We start from the raw sequence: 18,722 nt of genomic DNA, 5'->3' as shown, positions 1-18,722 counted from the left end.
GGTTGCGTGAATGTGATTCTGAGTTAATAGGACCAGTAACAACATGTATAATTAGCAGTATTTTATTAACATAATTATATTAATATAGTGATCCAGAATAAATACAAAGAATCATAATTTAGGCTCATTTATTGTTGTTCATGTGATGGACACTGGTAAATCTGGAATTGCTGAAACAGTTAAATCACTTGAAGGAAAAAGTGATGAGCCATATCAGAGTATTGGAAATCTTGTGATTATCATGTAACTCGATCAAACAATATTCTTGTAATGTGATAATATAAGTTATAACTTGATTTTCTGCATTATTATATTTTTTGAGTTGAGATCCGATTTTAGAAGAATAATATACAGTTTGGGAAAAAATATGCAGCCAAGAACTCCAGCACAGGAGGTCAATATGGCAAATATCTCCACAACCACCATGTATTTCCCTCTGGTACTCAGATAAGCCGGGATCATCGTTATCCAGACACTGCAGAACAGCAGCATGCTGAAGGTGATGTACTTGGCCTCATTAAAACTGTCCGGTAATGTCCTCACGATGAAAGCCAGAACAAAGCTCATGGATGCCAGGAGCCCCATATAACCCAACATGGAGTAGAACCAGATATCTGAGCCTTCATTACACTGAATGATGATCTTCCCAGGATAGGTGTGATGATCAAACTCTACATATGGAGGTGAAACCAACAACCAAATAACACAAATGAGAACTTGTACAGAAGAACACACCAAGATGACATAATTAGATAGTTTGAATGAGACAAACTTCACCAAGAAGCTGCCGGGTTTGGTGGCTTTGAAGGCGATGCAGACGGTGACAGTCTTGGCCAAAACAGAAGAAACCCCAATAGAGAATAAGATCCCAAATGATGTTTGTCTCAGTAAGCAGGTTATGTGCACTGGACAACCAAGGAAGAAGAAGACACAGAGAAAGCTCAGGAAGATGGAGACCAGGAGGATGAAGCTCACAGTCCGGTTATTGGCTTTCACAATTGGAGTGTCCCAGTAATAAATGAAGAGTCCTGATATAAATAATGTTACAGCAGAAAGAAATAAAGCAAATCCAGAAAAAGCATGAACCAAAATGTCCTTCTCATAAGATAGAAACTCATATAATTTGGGGACACATTTCACTTTCTTCCCATCGGGCCACTCTTCTTCAGGACATTTATGACAAATCTCACTGTCTATAATAGCAACAAAAATGGTAGATTTAGCATACAGTATTGTTACAGAACAGTGATAATACTATATATACCAAAGGTACTTAACAGGCGGAGCAGGGTCCGAATGCAGATCTCAGCCAACAGATGCCTGCACCAGAAAAAGAAGCCATTGCTAGTTCCCTGCAGTGATTTACTAAAGTATATTTACAGCACCGTAAAATGTATTTAAAAGGTTATCCAGGCTGAGAAAACTCCTCACCATTGGATACACGATGAAGCCAAGAGACTTACTAAAATAATTGCTGTATTGGAATTCTGCTTTTCTGCAACATTTTTATCTCACTCACCCCGGCCAGAATTTCTGTAATTCAACTCGCCTCTTAAAAAGTTTGGCGCATCTTTTACTTTACTTTCCTGTTTACTAAGACTGATGTTTAAAAACATTTTGTTTTAGTGAATTTGACCCAAAGGGTCAGAAAAAGGAAGCAGATGGAATGATTCCCATCAAATTTACTAAAAGGCGCACAGTTCTGTCATGTTTTTACCTGACTGGCAGACAGTGAGAACTGAAATCTTCATCTGATATGACCAGGCGTAGAGTTGCACTTTACATGAGCATTAACACAACTGTCCATTTCCATCACACCATACTGTGAAATCCCACCTCTACTTGTGGAGGATTTTATTTTACCTATATCCGATAATTTTCAGCCTCTGTTCCTGTCTGCAGGTTAGTATATCCATGGTATGCAATATTCTTACCTGTTATATTGGACACTTCACCCTCAGAACATGGGACACAGTCATAGCAGCAGACGTGATATCCTCCATTAGGACGTTTTCTGTATCCTGGAGAACATCGATCGTTACAGCGAGACTGCGGCTCCTTGAAGAGAAGAAATATACACTGAAATACAGGGTGGTCCAAAGGTATGGGAGTACCTGAATTATCGGAAAACAGTGGATGGGAATGCCATCCTGTGTTTGCCATATTGCTAAGGGCCAGGGGACATATCTGAGAGGGGTGTTGTCAAACATACTGTAGTTGACATTTTGAAAGCAGCCATCTTGAAACCAAGTCAATATTTTCAAATGGAAAGTAGTACATGGGATATATGTATCTGAGAATTTTATGGGAAACCCAAATCTATATTTAAGTGCCATGTATCTTTATTCCTGCCAAAGTTATAAATGTTTCAATGCTCAATGTGCTCAGGGTTGTATTGAATCGTCAAGGTTCCTCTTTTCCATTCACAATGCACTGAGAGCAGCACCTCAGCAGAAATGCTTGGGCAGGCGTCCAGCATCCAGGATCCGCTCTGGATTTTCACTACATAAACCCTGAACTTGAAATTACCCCACAGGTAGAAGTCCAATTAGGTAAGATCCAGCAAGCGCAGGGGCTATTCTACGGGCCCACGATGCCCAATCCAATTCGCAAAAAACTGCTGATCTAAAAACTTGTGGACATCATGTTCACAATGTGGGGGGCACCATGCCGGAATGTACCATCTTCATTGCACAGTGATGGAACACCTATTCATGTAACAATTGCAGATACTTACCAGCAATAAGGTTACCATTGATAAAGAAGGGGTCCACTATCTTCGTACCTACCTCACTTTGACCTTCTGTGTGCCAACCATTTTAGAGGCATCTATCCATTGCATCATTAGTGAATATTTTTTTTTGTTCACCTCCTCGCTCACAGAGTAGTAGTATATCTGTAAAATGTGGGTCCTTCTGCAATTGCTTCAACACGCATTCTGCAAATTCAACATGATGATCAGAACCATCCTCATTGAGATGATGCAGCAACTGGTTCTTGTATGAGTGCCATTTGTGTGCAGCCAGTATCCGCCTGATGGTGGTTAGGCTCACCTGCTGTCCTGTGTTTCAGATTCCGGGGCTATAATGTGGGCTCTTGCAGAAGGACACCAGGATGGGCATTGTTGTTGCTTTGTCTGTGGCAATAAAGAAATAAAGTTAGGTCACCTTAAATTTGGATCCCTCATAAAATTCTCTACCAGATACAAATGTCACAAGCACCCTTCCCATTTGAAAATATCAATTTGAGTACTAGATGTTGGCTTTCAAAATGGCTGCTGTATTGGACCCCCCCCCCCCCCATGCCACACACAGGATGGCATTCCCAACCGCCATTTTCCATTGATTCAGGTGTAAATGAGAAGTTAATATAAGAAAAGGAGTCCTATCCAGCGCTGACTTTAGGTTAGATAAATCTAATTGCCAAAGGCTAAAAATAATCGTAAGTAATGTCACCTAAAATATAACCTAAATACTTTTATTATACAAATAGACAAAGACAACATCAAATAATATTAAAAATAAAGGGGCAAATGAGATGTGACTAGTAGTCATCAGTTAGTATCATGTGTGTAACTGTGCATGTAGACACCGAAACATAGGCCTGGATGGCCAACTTCCAAAAGCCTATGTAAAGATTAGTTAATCAGCACCACCAAAACCCTATTAAAACCCAATCTATAGCCTCCCCAACATGTTTCGCCTTGCGGAGTCCTCAGGGGGAACAACAACCAGCGCTGTAGTGAGCCGAGCGGTGAACTAATAACTCTTAAATAGGAAAGAGGCGGAACAATCTTTTGAGTAGCCAATCTAGACCAGAGACAAGACAGCAGCAAATAACGGTGTGAGAAAATCTTGACAGACAGCGAATGGTGCTATAGTTTGACCAATCCCATATCGGTGGCTCCACCAATCATAGTGTTTTGCCAGAGCATGCCCAGTGCAGAACAGGGGCGGCTATCTCAATAGAGCGTGTGCAGACACTTAGAAAAATAAATGAATGTTGTCCCCTTCTTATAAAGGACTCACAAGTTATGTCCCTTTTTCATAGCCTGCTTATAATAATGTTCATATTGGAAATGTTATGTCTATTTTTGCAATGTTATAGTTGAAGTGTCGTGCCGGAGGAAGTAGTTTATAAATGGGCCTATAGTAAGGTGGTGTTCATTTACAAAAGAAAAAACGCTCCTGTTTAGGTCTGTGTGACTGGTGTGCATGATTTATGTGTATGGCTGGAGGTTTCTGTTTTTCCTTGTCTCTTTCCAGTATTAGTCCTCTGTCCTAGTCTGTTTCAGAAGGTGGGGCATTCCTTTCATCTTTCTTTAGTCATGGACTGCAGTAATGACTTAAGCTACTGTCTGTACCATATACAATTACTCAGCCAATCAGAGGCAGTACTCTGCAGTCATTCAATGATGGCTGGGCACTGCCTCTGATTGGCCACGACACTCAGCCAATCTGAGGCAGCACTTTCTGGAGGTGGGGAATTTTTCAATCCCGGCCTCCGAAACAGAGAAGAAGACTGCCGGGGCTGGAGAGAAGAACCAGACGGTTCTTCTAGGTGATTTAATCTTTTTTTTTTTTTTTTTTAATTTTTTTTACAGCTTGCTATGATTTCAGGGCAGGGCTTATATTTCACGCTCTTCCCCGAAAATCATCGCTGCAAATCCACTGCTTTCAATGGGGCCGCAGTGCTGGCCCCATTGAAAGAAATTGGATAGCATCATGGATAGAGATGAGCGAGCACCAAAATGCTCGGGTGCTTGTTACTCGGGACGGAATTTTCGCGATGCTCGAGCGTTCGTTTCGTGTAACGAACCCCATTGAAGTCAATGGGCGACCCGAGCATTGTTGTATATCGCCGATGCTCGCTAAGGTTTTCATTTGTGAAAATCGGCGCAATTCAAGAAAGTGATGGGAACGACACAGCAACGAATAGGGCAGGCGAGGGGCTACATGTTGGGCTGCATCTCAAGTTCACAGGTCCCACTATTAAGCCACAATAGCGGCAAGAGTGCCCCCCCCCCCCGCACTGTCAGCATAAAGATCGTTCTCCTCTGCCATAGCTGTAACAGCTGTGGCAGAGAAGAACGATGTTAGCCCATTGAATTCAATGACAATGATGTCATTGAATGGCTGTGATTGACTGAAGGCACGTGTGTTTTCTGGAAGCGGGGATTTCAAGCCCTGCATCCAGAAAGCAATGCTCTGCCGGGGACCAGGAGGGAGCGACAGCCTGCAGCAGCACCGCAGAACGCCGGGGGAAGTGAGTAATGATTTTTATTCTTTGCTCCGCTGTATTCCCGGCGTATAAGGTGACAGTTGGGGGGTCGTCTTATTCGCCCCGTCGCCTTATACGCCGGTATATACGGTATATATTTTTATTGTAACACATTTCTGGATGAATTGCAGGGAAGGGCTTATATATTTAAGCCCTTCCCGACAATTCATCCCGCGATCGCCGGCAGCCTATTGCTTTCAGTGGAACCTGCTGTATTGCCGGCTCCATTGAATTCAATGGGCAAACATCGTTCTTCTCTGCCACAGCTGTTACAGCTGTGGCAGAGAAGAATGATTTGTCTTCTATATGTTCTCAATGGGGTTGGCGCTGCTGCCGCCGGCCCCATTGAGCGCATATAGAGAAGAGAACAGGAATCGAAGATCGCACATAGGTGCGATCTGCGATTTCTATGGCCTAAGAAGGACCGTTGGGGTTCTTGAAGCCTAAAATCACTCCTAACACTCTCCCTATAGCAGCTCCGGCACCAGCAGCACTGTCCCTGATCTCTGTCAGAATGCATGTGGCGAGCCGCGGGCGGGCAGATTTTAATACTCGGGTGACACCTAATCTCGCCAGCCACTCACTGCAGGGGGGTGGTATAGGGCTTGAACGTCACAGGGGGAAGTTGTAATGCCTTCCCTGTCTTTCTATTGGCCAGAAAAGCGCGCAAATTTCTCAGGGAAGAAAATGAAAGTGACTCGAAAATTGCGTGGTACTCGTTACGAGTAATGAGCATCTCGAACACCCTAATACTCGAACGAGTATCAAGCTCGGACGAGTACGTTCGCTCATCTCTAATCATGGACTTCTGCCACAGCTGTTGCAGCTGTGGCAGAGGATTCCTTCATGCCCACGGTCCCCGTGGAGGTGAAGGAGTCCCCTATCAAAGCTTTCACAGCTGTCACAGCAGTGTCAGGGGAGCGCAATGTTCTCCCTATGTTTTCAATGTGACTAGCGCTGCTGCCACTCGCCCCATTCAAAACAATAGATGATATCTCCCATTCTTCTTTGTGATGTGAGATTACAGTGAAAACATCCCAAATGAGAATGAAGCCATTGAAAATCATTAGTTTCATTATCATGTATTTTCACTCACTCTTGCATTGCAAGCAATCATATAGCAAGTGGGTGTCCACCCTTATATAGAAGCTTAGTATGTACTGTGATGACCGGTTCCTCTTACTTGGCCTTTTTTCCATGTGATAGAATCTATTAATCTGATCTGCTTCTCCCCTTCTGATGTTTCCTCCATGGTGCCTATGGGTTTGCTTGTGAAAAGAAACTCATGGCTGATCTCCGTTTTGTGCAGAATCCAGTTTGCTAAGTAGCATTCAAAGCGCGCTTGCCCTGTAGTAAAGGTAATCTCCTTCTCCCCGGGATCTGTGTACTTGACGTATTTCATGTATTTGTTCAACTGCAAAAAAGGGATAAAGATGTGAGAATGAAGCGGCGTCACATCATCACGGATTATTATCTGCATTCCTATTTTGTAGAACACCATTTGCTATAGGACTGACTATAGTTATTATCATGACAGACCTCTGGACTAAGAATGAACCCACAACATCACTGTTGGATTTGGCTTAGGCCGCGGTCAGATGAGTGTTTTTTATTTTTTTTAAGGCACATGTATAGGTGAGATTAACCTCTTCCCACTCCAGGATGTACATTTATGTCCTGGAGCGTAGGGGTATGTATGAAGAGTAGAGATGAGCGAGCATACTCGCTAAGGACAATTGCTCGATCGAGCATTGTCCTTAGCGAGTATCTCCCCGCTCAGCAGAGAAGGTTCGGGTGCCGGCGCGGGTGATAGGTGAGTTGCGGCAGTGAGCAGGAGGGAGTGGGGGGGGGGGGGAGAGGGAGAGAGAGATCTCCCCTCCGTTCCTCCCCGCTCTCCCCCGCCGCTCCCCACCCGCCGCCGGCAGCTGAATCTTTGCTCCCGAGCGGGCAGATACTCACTAAGGGCAATACTCAATCGAGCAATTGCCCTTAGCGAGTATACTCGCTCATCTCTAATGAAGAGGGGTCACCCTGTGACCTCTCTTCATATACCGCAGGCGTCAGCTGTTTATTAACAGACACCCGCGGGCAATAGCTGCAATCAGCTGTGCGGCTGATTGCGGATATTAACCCTTTAAATGCTGCTGTCAATTCTGTTCGTTGGTCCCGTATGCCCCCCTCCCCGGCGGTGAGATCAGGGGAGCCGGGCAGGTGTCATGGCAGCCGGGGGCCTTCTGAAAGGCCCCAGGGCTGCCTTAGAAGACTGCCAATCAAGCCATCCCTGTCAAATTGCAGTATGACGTAATGCTACAGCATTACGTAATACTGCAGGAGCCATCAAAGCATCGCATGTTGTAGTTCCCCAGGGGGACTTAAAAGAAAGGTAAGAAAAAAGATCAATAAAGTTTAATCAATAGTAAAAAAAAGTAATAAAAGTTTAAATCAACCCCCTTTTGCTATATCTAAAATTACAAAATCTAAATCCCAAAATAAAAATACATATTTGGTATCCCTGCGTCAGTAAAAGTCCGATCTATCAAAGTAGCACATTATTTACCCCGCACGGAGAACGTCGTCCAAAAAAATAAATAAAAATTCCAGAAATGAACTTTTTAACTCACCCTGTCTCCAGAAAAAAAACGCAATAAAAAGCAATCAAAAAGTCGTATGTAGAGATGAGCGAGCACCAAAATGCTCGGGTGCTCGTTACTCGGGATGAAATTATCGCGATGCTCGAGGGTTCGTTTCGAGTAACGAACCCAATTGAAGTCAATGGGCGACTCGAGCATTTTTGTATATCGCCGATGCTCGCTAAGGTTTTCATTTGTGAAAATCGGGGCAATTCAAGAAAGTGATGGGAACGACACAGCAACGGATAGGGCAGGCGAGGGGCTACATGTTGGGCTGCATCTCAAGTTCACAGGTCCCACTATTAAGCCACAATAGCGGCAAGAGTGGGCCCCCTCCCAACAACTTTTACTTCTGAAAAGCCCTCATTAGCAATGCATACCTTAGCTAAGCACCACACTAGCTACAACAAAGCACAATGACTGCCTGCATGACACTCCGCTGCCACTTCTCCTGGGTTACATGCTGCCCAACCCCCCCCCCCCCCCCGCACGTTGCAGTGTCCACAGCGCACACCAAACTGTCCCTGCCCAGCCTTCAGCTACCCTCATGCCACGCCACACTCATGTCTATTTATAAGTGCGTCTGCCAGAGGAAAAGCAGGCAGACACTGCAGAGGGTTGGCACGGCTAGGCAGCGACCCTCTTTAAAAGGGGCGGGGCGATAGCCCACAATGCTGTACAGAAGCAATGAGAAATATAATCCTGTGCCACCGCCATCAGGAGCTGCACACGTGGGCATAGCAATGGGGAACCTATGTGCCCCACACTATTCATTCTGTCAAGGTGTCTGCATGCCCCAGTCAGACCGCGTTTTTTTATAAATAGTCACAGGCAGGTACAACTCCGCAATGGGAATTCCGTGTGCACCCACAGCATGGGTGGCTCCCTGGAACCCACTGACTGTACATAAATGTATCCCATTGCAGTACCCATCACAGCTGAGGTAACGTCCGATTAAATGCAGGTGGTCTTCGGCCCACACTGCATGCCCCAGTCAGACTGGGGTTCTTTAGAAGTGGACACATGCAGTTACAACTCCGTGTGGACCGACAGCATGGGTGGGTGCCAGGAACCCACGGGCGGTACATAAATATATCCCATTGCATTGCCCATCACAGCTGAGGTAATGTCATGTTTAATGCAGGTGGGCTTCGGCCCACACTGCATGCCCCAGTCAGACTGGGGTTCTTTAGAAGTAGACACATGCAGTTACAACTCCCTGTGGACCCACAGCATGGGTGGGTGCGAGGAAGCCACCGGCGGTACATAAATATATCCCATTGCATTGCCCATCACAGCTGATGAAACGTCAGCTTTAATGCAGGTGGGCAAAAAATTTATTGGATTACACTGTAGGCGAGGGCCCCAAAAAATTGGTGTACCAACAGTACTAATGTACCTCAGAAAAATTGCCCAAGCCCAACCAAGAGGGCAGGTGAAACCCATTAATCGCTTTGGTTAATGTGGCTTAATTGGTAACTAGACCTGGAGGCAGCCCAGTTAAAATAAAAATTGGTTCAGGTGAAAGTTTCAACGCTTTAATGAGCATTGAAACGTATAAAAATTGTTTACAAAAATTATATGACTGAGCCTTGTGGGCCTAAGAAAAATTGCCCGTTCGGCGTGATTACGTGAGGTTTCAGGAGGAGGAGCAGGAGGAGGAGGATGAATAGAACACACAGATTGATGAAGCAAAAATGTCCCCGTTTTTGATGGTGATAGAGAACAATGCTTCCATCCGCGGGTGCAGCCTACGTATTGCTTAGGTATCGCTGCTGTCCGCTGGTGGAGAAGAGAAGTCTGGGGAAATCCAGGCTTTGTTCATCTTGATGAGTGTAAGCCTGTCGGCACTGTCGGTTGACAGGCGGGTACGCTTATCCGTGATGATTTCCCCAGCCACACTAAACACACTCTCTGACAAGACGCTAGCTGCAGGACAAGCAAGCACCTCCAGGGCATACAGCGCGAGTTCAGGCCACGTGTCCAGCTTCGACACACAGTGGTTGTAGGGGGCAGAGGCGTCACCGAGGACGGTCGTGCGATTGGCTACGTACTCCCTCACCATCCTTTTACAGTGCTCCCGCCAACTCAGCCTTGACTGGGGAGCGGTGACACAGTCTTGCTGGGGAGCCATAAAGCTGGTAAAGGCCTTGGAGAATTTTCCCCTGCCTGCGCTGTACATGCTGCCTGATCTCTGCGCCTCCCCTGCTACCTGGCCCTCGGAACTGCACCTTCTGCCACTAGCGCTGTCGGATGGGAATGTTACCATCAGTTTGTCCGCCAGGGTCCTGTGGTATAGCATCACTCTCGAACCCCTTTCCTCTTCGGGTATGAGAGTGGAAAGGTTCTCCTTATACCGTGGGTCGAGCAGTGTGTACACCCAGTAATCCGTAATGGCCAGAATGCGTGTAATGCGAGGGTCTCGAGAAAGGCATCCTAACATGAAGTCAGCCATGTGTGCCAGGGTACCTGTACGCAACACATGGCTGTCCTCACTAGGAAGATCACTTTCAGGATCCTCCTCCTCCTCCTCCTCCTCCGCCTCCTCCTCCTCCTCCGGCCATACACGCTGAAAAGATGACAGGCAAGCAGCATGGGTACCCTCAGCAGTGGGCCAAGCTGTCTCTTCCCCCTCCTCCTCATGCTCCTCCCCCTCCTCCTCAACACGCTGAGATATAGACATGAGGGTGCTCTGACTATCCAGCGACATACTGTCTTCCCCCGCCTCCGTTTCCAAGCGCAAAGCGTCTGCCTTTATGCTTTGCAGGGAACTTCTCAAGAGGCATAGCAGAGGAATGGTGACGTTAATGATTGCAGCATCTCCGCTCACCATCTGGCTAGACTCCTCAAAGTTTCCAAGGACCTGGCAGATGGCTGCCAACCAGGCCCACTCTTCTGTAAAGAATTGAGGAGGCTGACTCCCACTACGCCGCCCATGTTGGAGTTGGTATTCCACTATAGCTCTACGCTGCTCATAGAGTCTGGCCAACATGTGGAGCGTAGACTTCCACCGTGTGGGCACGTCGCACAGCAGTTGGTGCACTGGCAGATTAAACCGATGTTGCAGGGTCCGCAGGGTGGCAGCGTCCGTCTTGGACTTGCGGAAATGTGCGCTGACCCGGCGCACATTTCCAAGCAGGTATGACAAGTGTGGGTAGCTTTTCAGAAAGCGCTGAACCACCAAATTAAAGACATGGGCCAGGCATGGCACGTGCGTGAGGCTGCCGAGCTGCAGAGCAGCCACCAGGTTACGGCCGTTGTCACACACGACCATGCCCGGTTGGAGGCTCAGCGGCGAAAGCCAGCGGTCGGTCTGCTCTGTCAGACCCTGCAGCAGTTCGTGGGCCGTGTGCCTCTTTTCTCCTAAGCTGAGTAGTTTCAGCACGGCCTGCTGATGCTTGCCCACCACTGTGCTGCCACGCCGCGCGACACCGACTGCTGGCGACGTGCTGCTGCTGCTGACACATCTTGATTGCGAGACAGAGGTTGCGTTGGAGGAGGAGGAGGAGGAGGAGGAGGAGGAGGAGGGTGGTTTAGTGGAGGAAGCATACACCGCCGCAGATACCAGCACCGAGCTGGGGCCCGCAATTCTGGGGGTGGGTAGGACGTGAGCGGTCCCAGGCTCTGACTCTGTCCCAGCCTCCAATAAATGCACCCAATGTGCCGTCAGGGAGATATAGTGGCCCTGCCCGCCTGTGCTTGTCCACGTGTCCGTTGTTAAGTGGAGCTTGGCAGTAACCGCGTTGGTGAGGGCGCGTACAATGTTGCGGGAGACGTGGTCGTGCAGGGCTGGGACGGCACATCGGGAAAAGTAGTGGCGACTGGGAACCGAGTAGCGCGGGGCCGCCGCCGCCATCATGCTTTTGAAAGCCTCTGTTTCCACAAGCCTATACGGCAGCATCTCCAGGCTGAGCAATTTGGCTATGTGCACGTTTAACGCTTGAGCGTGTGAGTGCATGGCGGCGTACTTGCGCTTGCGCCCAAACAGTGGCGCTAGCGACGTCTGGACGCTGCGCTGAGAGACATTGCTGGATGGGGCCGAGGACAGCGGAGGTGAGGGTGTGGGTGCAGGCCAGAGACGGTAGTGCCTGTGTCCTCAGAGGGGGGTTGGGTCTCAGTGGCAGGTTGGGGCACAGGGGGAGAGGCAGTGGTGCCAACCGGAGGCGGTGAACGGCCTTCGTCCCACTTTGTGGGGTGCTTGGCCATCATATGCCTGCGCATGCTGGTGGTGGTGGCTCCCCAGCTGATCTTGGCGCGACAAAGGCTGCACACCACTGTTCGTCGGTCGTCAGGCGTCTCTGTGAAAAACTGCCACACCGTAGAGCACCTTGACCTCTGCAGGGTGGCATGGCGCGAGGGGGCGCTTTGGGAAACAGTTGGTGGATTATTCGGTCTGGCCCTGCCTCTACCCCTGGCCACCGCACTGGCTCGGCCTGTGCCCACACCCTGACTTGGGCCTCCGCGTCCTCGCCCGCGTCCACGTCCTATAGGCCTACCCCTACCCCTCAGCATGGTGTATTACCAGTAGTGCAGAAACAGAACGCTGTAATTAAATGTGCCGCTTATTGGCCTGTGGTTGGAGGCTGACTTCGCTTACGGAACGCCAGGAAATAATTTTGCGCAAGCCTGCTATAACACTTAGCTGGCTGCGTATGAATGAGGAGGACAACTACACCCAGCACAGACCCAGAACACTGAGGACAGTCACAGGCAGCCCAAATAGATTTTTTTCCCCAAATGTTTTTGCAATGGCCCACTGCCTATATTCAATAAATATATCTCTTCTCTCTCTGCGTCACTGCTACTAGCCCTGGAGTATGTCAAATAACTGCAGAGTGTTGCACTGTGGACTGGAATACAGCGGTGATTTAACAGCCAACACAGAGCCAGGAAATAATTTTGCGCAAGCCTGCTGTAACACTTAGCTGGCTGCGTATGAATTAGGAGGACTACTACACCCAGCACAGACCCAGAACACTGAGGACAGTCACAGGCAGCCCAAATACATTTTTTTCCCCAAATGTTTTTGCAAAGGCCCACTGCCTATATTCAATAAATATGTCTTCTGTCCCTGCCTCACAATATGTCTTCTGTCCCTGCCTCACCACCACTTCTGGCCCTGGAGTATTACTGCAGGGTGCAATGCTCTGCACGGCCGATATACAAAAAAAAAAAAAAGTGCAACACTGCAAAAAGCAGCCTCCACAGTACTGCACACGGTTAGATGTGGCCCTAAGAAGGACCGTTGGGGTTCTTGAAGCCTAAAATACTCCTAACGCTCTCCCTATAGCAACTCCACCAAGACAGCACTTTCCCTAAAGTATGTCAGATCGCATCTGTGGCGAGCCGCGGGAGGGGCCGATTTTTATACTCGGGTGACACCTGATCTCTCCAGCCACTCACTGCAGGGGGGTGGTATAGGGCTTGAACGTCGCAGGGGGAAGTTGTAATGCCTTCCCTGTCTTTCTATTGGCCAGAAAAGCGCGCTAACGTCTCAGAGATGAAAGTGAAAGTAACCCGAACATCGCGTGGTGCTCGTTACGAGTAACGAGCATCTCGAACACGCTAATACTCGAACAAGTATCAAGCTCGGACGAGTACGTTCGCTCATCTCTAACTGTGACCAATCTTAGGCAACACTCAACTGTCATTCAATGAATATCTGAGCACTGCCTGTCAATGGTTAAGCGCTTAGCCAATCAGACCTTTCAGGAGGAGATTTTAAATCCCCACCTGCTGAAAGAACTTCAGAGCAGTGCCGGGAACCAAAGCGACTCTACGTGCAGAGCCCCGACAGCAGCGGAGAAGTGAATATATATATATCTTTTTATAGAAGTGCCAGCCCCAGTGAAAGCAGTGGAAGAACATTGCACTCCTGTGCCACAGGATCGCGATCTTCACTGTATGTTCTCAATGGGGTTGACGGTGCTGCTGCACAAGGTTTCACATCCAAAAAAGACAGATGCCGCAGTTACAGACATTTTAATATCGACTGCCCTATGTTTACTGCTGAGTATTTTTGTGCTCAGTTGAATATCGGGCATATGACCGCTGCCATTGAAAAGCATTGGTTCTTAGTAGATCTGGATCGCAAACGCAAGGAACATGCGCACATAAATATGCCCATCTGACTAAGGCCTTAATCATGCACAGTGAAAGCCATAAGATAGAAATCAACCCGCTACTCCAAGCAACTGAATAAAAAGTGTGAAATCTGATGTCTAGTAAAAAGCTACAGATTATAAAGGTAGATAAAAAGGGTCAGAATGTGGGGCCATAAAGCATAATTTAATGTTTTATATTTTTTAAAGTAATAAAACCTAAAATACTTTCTACATTTAGTATCGCCGTTATCATACTAACCCGCAGAATAGAGACAACATGTCATTTATCCCACTGTGAATGCCATAACTGCAAGAAAACCCCCAGCCTCAAATAAAAGTAAAACCAATAGGTTGCTATTGAAGCGTTCACACAGAGCTTTTTTACAAGCACAGAATCTGCGCTTGTAAAAAAGAACAGACAGTGAGTGCCGGCTCGCCTGTCAGCTCCGTGGTGTGCCGCTGTCCATGGTGCTGACCATAGGCTCCTATGGGAGCCATGGCAGCACTCAGCCCGCATCACAAATTGCTCCACGTAGCTAGGGGCAGCCCTGGTAATGCACAGAATTCCCTGCATGTCAGTAGCGTGTTTTACATGTTTCTTAGCAGCATGTAAAACACGCTCGTCTGACTGAGCCCTAAATGACACCAATTAAAAATACAGATTATCCCGCTAAAAAAGGAAAGCAAATGAGCCCTCATATGCAAAAATAAAAACCTTTTAGCTCTTGGAACCTGAGATGAAAAAATGAGTGTGGCCAAACAAGAAGCGTCCGGTGATTAATGCGGTAAAATCTATAATCCTGCAGCTGATATTTGTGCTTCTCCAGCTTGATGTATTTACTGCACCTTCATGTCTGCAGGCTTCTGCCATAAATCCCTCATTGAAGCCCGCATGGCACTGTGATTACTGTCTCAGGTTTCCTCTGTACTTCATGCACATTGTTGTTTCTCCTTCCCCATGGAGGCTCTCATCTGTTAGTTATTATGTCACTGTATTGTATATCGGTTTACCTTTTGTAGATCGGTAGCGGTCAGATTATACTGTGTGGTATCTGGCAGGAGCCGACACCGCTTCTGATCCTGGGGTCATTTACACCTTTTATTCACTAACGAACATGAAACATATATAGGGGCTTATTTACTATCCAAAATACAACAGTATTCTGGCACACATTACCCTAGAAAACTGTCTTACAAGCTTGCAGCCCATTTATCATGTGCTCAGACACTTTTGGACAGTTTTTTCGACTTCTCTGGAAAAGGGTCATGGTCTAAATTGTGGAAATATGCACCAAATTGCTGCAAATTGCGACAAAAATGTTCTGTAATTTTTGGCAGAAACTTTCATTAATAAGTGTTCTAAACTTAGACTAGAGTCTTAATATTAGACAGATGCATCATTTTAAGACTTTCCAGGCTAAGTTTGCACTGTCTAATTTTTAGGCAGTATTACTAAATAAACACCAATATGTCAGTGTAGCAACTAGAGTCCATGAAGAAGAAAGCGGTACTCACTCTAGACAGTACAAGTTTAAAGAACCATACATATTATAAATATCAGTTCTACAAGCAGTGTAATGAGCAGCATTCAGCCCGGCTATAATGATGTCTCCTTCCTGGTAATATTCATATTCAATAAGGGGCTTGTATCCTGATAGCTTGCATTGAGGATTATGGCTTCTATGAGATGTTACAAGTAGTAAGATTATAGACAGACAAAAGGCGCTGAGAACAGGAGAGCAGCTCATGGCACAGACCAGGTCTTCTCATTCAGTACATGGCCCAACAGCTCAGCAGAAATCAGCAGAAGACAGACATTGCTGTCAGTCTGCAGCTGCTTATATGCAGATCCTGGGACTGATTTAGACTGCAGCTGCACAATGATGATGGTCTTAATAAATATAGTATCAAAGTCTATATTTTTGAGTACATTTACATATGTTCTTTTTACAGAATTGTGCTCAGGATTTAACTCTTTACAGACTTTGCAAAAATAAAAGACATTTCATGGTCTACTATAGCAAGGAAAAGGAAGTAAACTTATGTGTTGAATGGGTTGTAGCTAGAGATGAGTGAGCATGCTCGTTCGAGCATTAGCATACTCAAAGTACTCGTTACTTGAGCCGGGCTCAGCAGCGTCTTATCCATGCTGTCCCCGGTTCTGTAGCGTCGCTGATGTTTTAGCACGTGGGGATTTAAAATCCCCGCCTTCTGAAAGAGCTGATTGTGATTGGTTGAGCGCCTCAGCCAATCACAATCAGCTCTTTCAGCAGGCGGGGATTTAAAATTCCCGCCCGCTGAAAGTTCAGCGGCACTACATAGTCTGGGACAGCGGGGCTAAGACATGGCTGAGCCCCGGCAGCTGATGGTTTAATATAAGCCCTTCCCTGAAAAACCATGAAAAATAGTGTAGAAAATGAAAACAAAAAAAAAGATACTCACCTCCCTTCAGCTGCCGGAGCTCAGCCGGCTTTATCCGCGCTGTCCCCAGTTCTGTAGCACAGCTGATGTTTCAGCACGCGGGGATTTAAAATCCCTGCCTGCTGAAAGAGCTGATTGTGATTGGCTGAGGCGCTCAGCCAATCACAATCAGCCAAGCACAATCAGCTCTTTCAGCAGACGGGGATTTTAAATAAATCCCGTGTGCTAGTAGATCAGGACTACAAAGCAGGGGACAGCGCGGAGAAGATGCAGCTGAGCCCCGGCAGCTAAAGGGAGGCGAGTATCATTTTTTTTTTTTAACTATTTTTTCTGTTTTTTTCAGGGAAGGGCTTATATTAAAGCCCTTCCCTGAAATCCATTGACAGGTGCTAGCTGTCATGTGTGACAGCTGCAGTAGGGAATTGAATAATTCCTCTGCTGCATCTGTCACAGATGTGGCAGATGTAGCAGCAGGGAATTCTTCTTACTAGCAGTAATTGAGTAAACATCTGCTGCAGATGTTTTCTTCATCCCCGTGGGGGACACGACAGGTTTTTTTTAATTTATTTTATTTTTTTACACTAAAATTATTGTTTTTTAGGGAAGGGCTTATTTATAAAGCCTTCCATGAAAAACAATTCAGGGGTGTCGGCAGACCATTGTTTTCAATGGAGCTGCTGGCAGCAGCCTCGGCTCCATTGAAAACAATGCAGAGCATCTGGCACCTTGAAAAATGCTTGAGTCTCCTATTGACTTCAATGGGGTATTTTACTCGAAACGAGTTATCGAGCATTAGAAAAAGCTTGTCTCGAGTAACAAACACTCGAGCATTTTGTTGCTTGCTCATCTCTAGTTGTAGCAAGATCACAAGTAATTTCCTGATCAGTGGGAGGCGCCACCTGGAAAAGTTCATCACTTTCAGTTGTTTGTTGGTCGTTTAGTTTGCTAAACTTCTGCAACTCGCATTCCGGGATTACCCACAGAGATACCACCATGCATGAGTGTGTCTGTGCTGAGCAAAGACTACTGGTTATTCTGTGGTAGGTTCATATGTGGCTCTATGTTCCAAAAAGTGCATTTGCCAAATTGCGTGTGTTTTTTGCCCTTATTTTATTTCAAACATAGTAAAAACATGCATGGTTTCACCAATGCACTTTTTGGTTCATTTTCTATTGCCATGAACTACCCCGTGTGAATTAAGCCTAAAGGTAGCATTCATATGAGGTGTTTTGTTGGTGCTTAAAACCACATCCAAAACTGCATTGGTGAAACCATGTGCGTTTTTACTATGTTTGCAAGAAAACATTGCCAAAAATGCATACAGTTTGTCAAATGCACTTATTGGTGCAGTTTCAATTGCCACCACACTGGCCCGTGTGAATAAAGGTTATAAAGACTATATGACAAAAATTGTACATGGTGTAACCATGCAGTTATTGCTTTGGCTTTTGGCCCCCCAGCCAACCACGCTGTCAGTCCCGAAGGTAAGCCACTATGAGCCAACCCTAAACTGATGTGAATTATGTTTTTTGTTTTTTTTGGTGGGTGTATTGGTTACCGTAACTTGAAATCTATTCTCACCTGTTGTGTATGATAGGCCACAAGGATTGAAATGTGTTTGCAATTTCTATACTCGTTCTCTTCTTCCCACAGTTTCCTTGCCACTGGGAATTCATTTGCTTCACTGCATTTGGGTTTCTGGCTTGGCACCGCTACCATCTCTGGGATTGTCAGGAAGACCTGCAATGTCATTTAACAGCGTCTGATGCCTTCAGTAATAGCTCTGCCCTCTCGTCAAGATTGAATGGACATCGCTGAGTGATTTCTGGTTGCTGCGCAGTTTCCGAACTGTATCAGGTGATTTGACCTGGTGCTGTATGGTAGAACAGCAGATTCTGCTCTCAAAGTCAGGGACATCTTCGCGGACTACTTTTTGATGACTCTGGGAGTGTTTCTGTGGGAGAATAACCATGTGCAAGGAGGCAGATGAGCTAGTCTCTCCAGATGGTAATTTTTTTTTTCGTTTTTTTAAGCTGGCTATGCCCTTTTTGTTTCTTAGTTAGCTACTTATTGGCACATATTTATAGTTAAGGATTCAAAAAACAATGAGGACCCTTGACGTGGGTTGTGAGCTTGTACTAAATTGGCCAACTGCCACTTCCTGAAATGCATGTGGGTCAACATTTGAACTTTCAAACACTTTGGCAACAGGAAAAGCAGGTGGCCAATGTAGTAAAACAATGCTTCACTTGCTTTGCCTCCACAGTGCGCATGTATAAAATGTGAG

At 46.4% G+C, this 18,722-nt stretch overlaps 1 protein-coding gene across 1 annotated transcript; it reads right to left on the bottom strand.

Annotated features, from left to right (window-relative positions):
• Nucleotides 1-285: 285 nt before the first annotated feature.
• LOC136573419 (vomeronasal type-2 receptor 26-like) lies at nucleotides 286-18,154 on the bottom strand. The gene is made up of 4 exons (XM_066574711.1): nucleotides 18,017-18,154; nucleotides 6,464-6,694; nucleotides 1,935-2,058; nucleotides 286-1,193 (listed from the first exon to the last, which is right to left on the bottom strand). The coding sequence occupies exons 1-4, from the start codon at nucleotides 18,152-18,154 to the stop codon at nucleotides 286-288; spliced, it is 1,401 nt and encodes a 466-aa protein (XP_066430808.1).
• Between the last annotated feature and the right edge of the window lie 568 nt (nucleotides 18,155-18,722).

The sequence above is a fragment of the Eleutherodactylus coqui genome, chromosome 7 (genome assembly GCF_035609145.1).
Source record: "Eleutherodactylus coqui strain aEleCoq1 chromosome 7, aEleCoq1.hap1, whole genome shotgun sequence".
Classification (NCBI taxonomy): domain Eukaryota; kingdom Metazoa; phylum Chordata; class Amphibia; order Anura; family Eleutherodactylidae; genus Eleutherodactylus; species Eleutherodactylus coqui.
This window is presented reverse-complemented; position numbering and strand designations above follow the sequence as displayed.

Excerpts from the sequence above, each read along its gene's own strand:
- LOC136573419 (XM_066574711.1), bottom strand. The coding sequence starts at position 18,154 with ATGGTAGCGGTGCCAAGCCAGAAACCCAAATGCAGTGAAGCAAATGAA. Across the intron at positions 6,695-18,016 it reads TGGCCTATCATACACAACAG|TTGAACAAATACATGAAATA; the intron begins GTGAGAATAGAT and ends CCTTTTTTGCAG. Across the intron at positions 2,059-6,463 it reads TCACATGGAAAAAAGGCCAA|GAGCCGCAGTCTCGCTGTAA; the intron begins GTAAGAGGAACC and ends CTTCTCTTCAAG.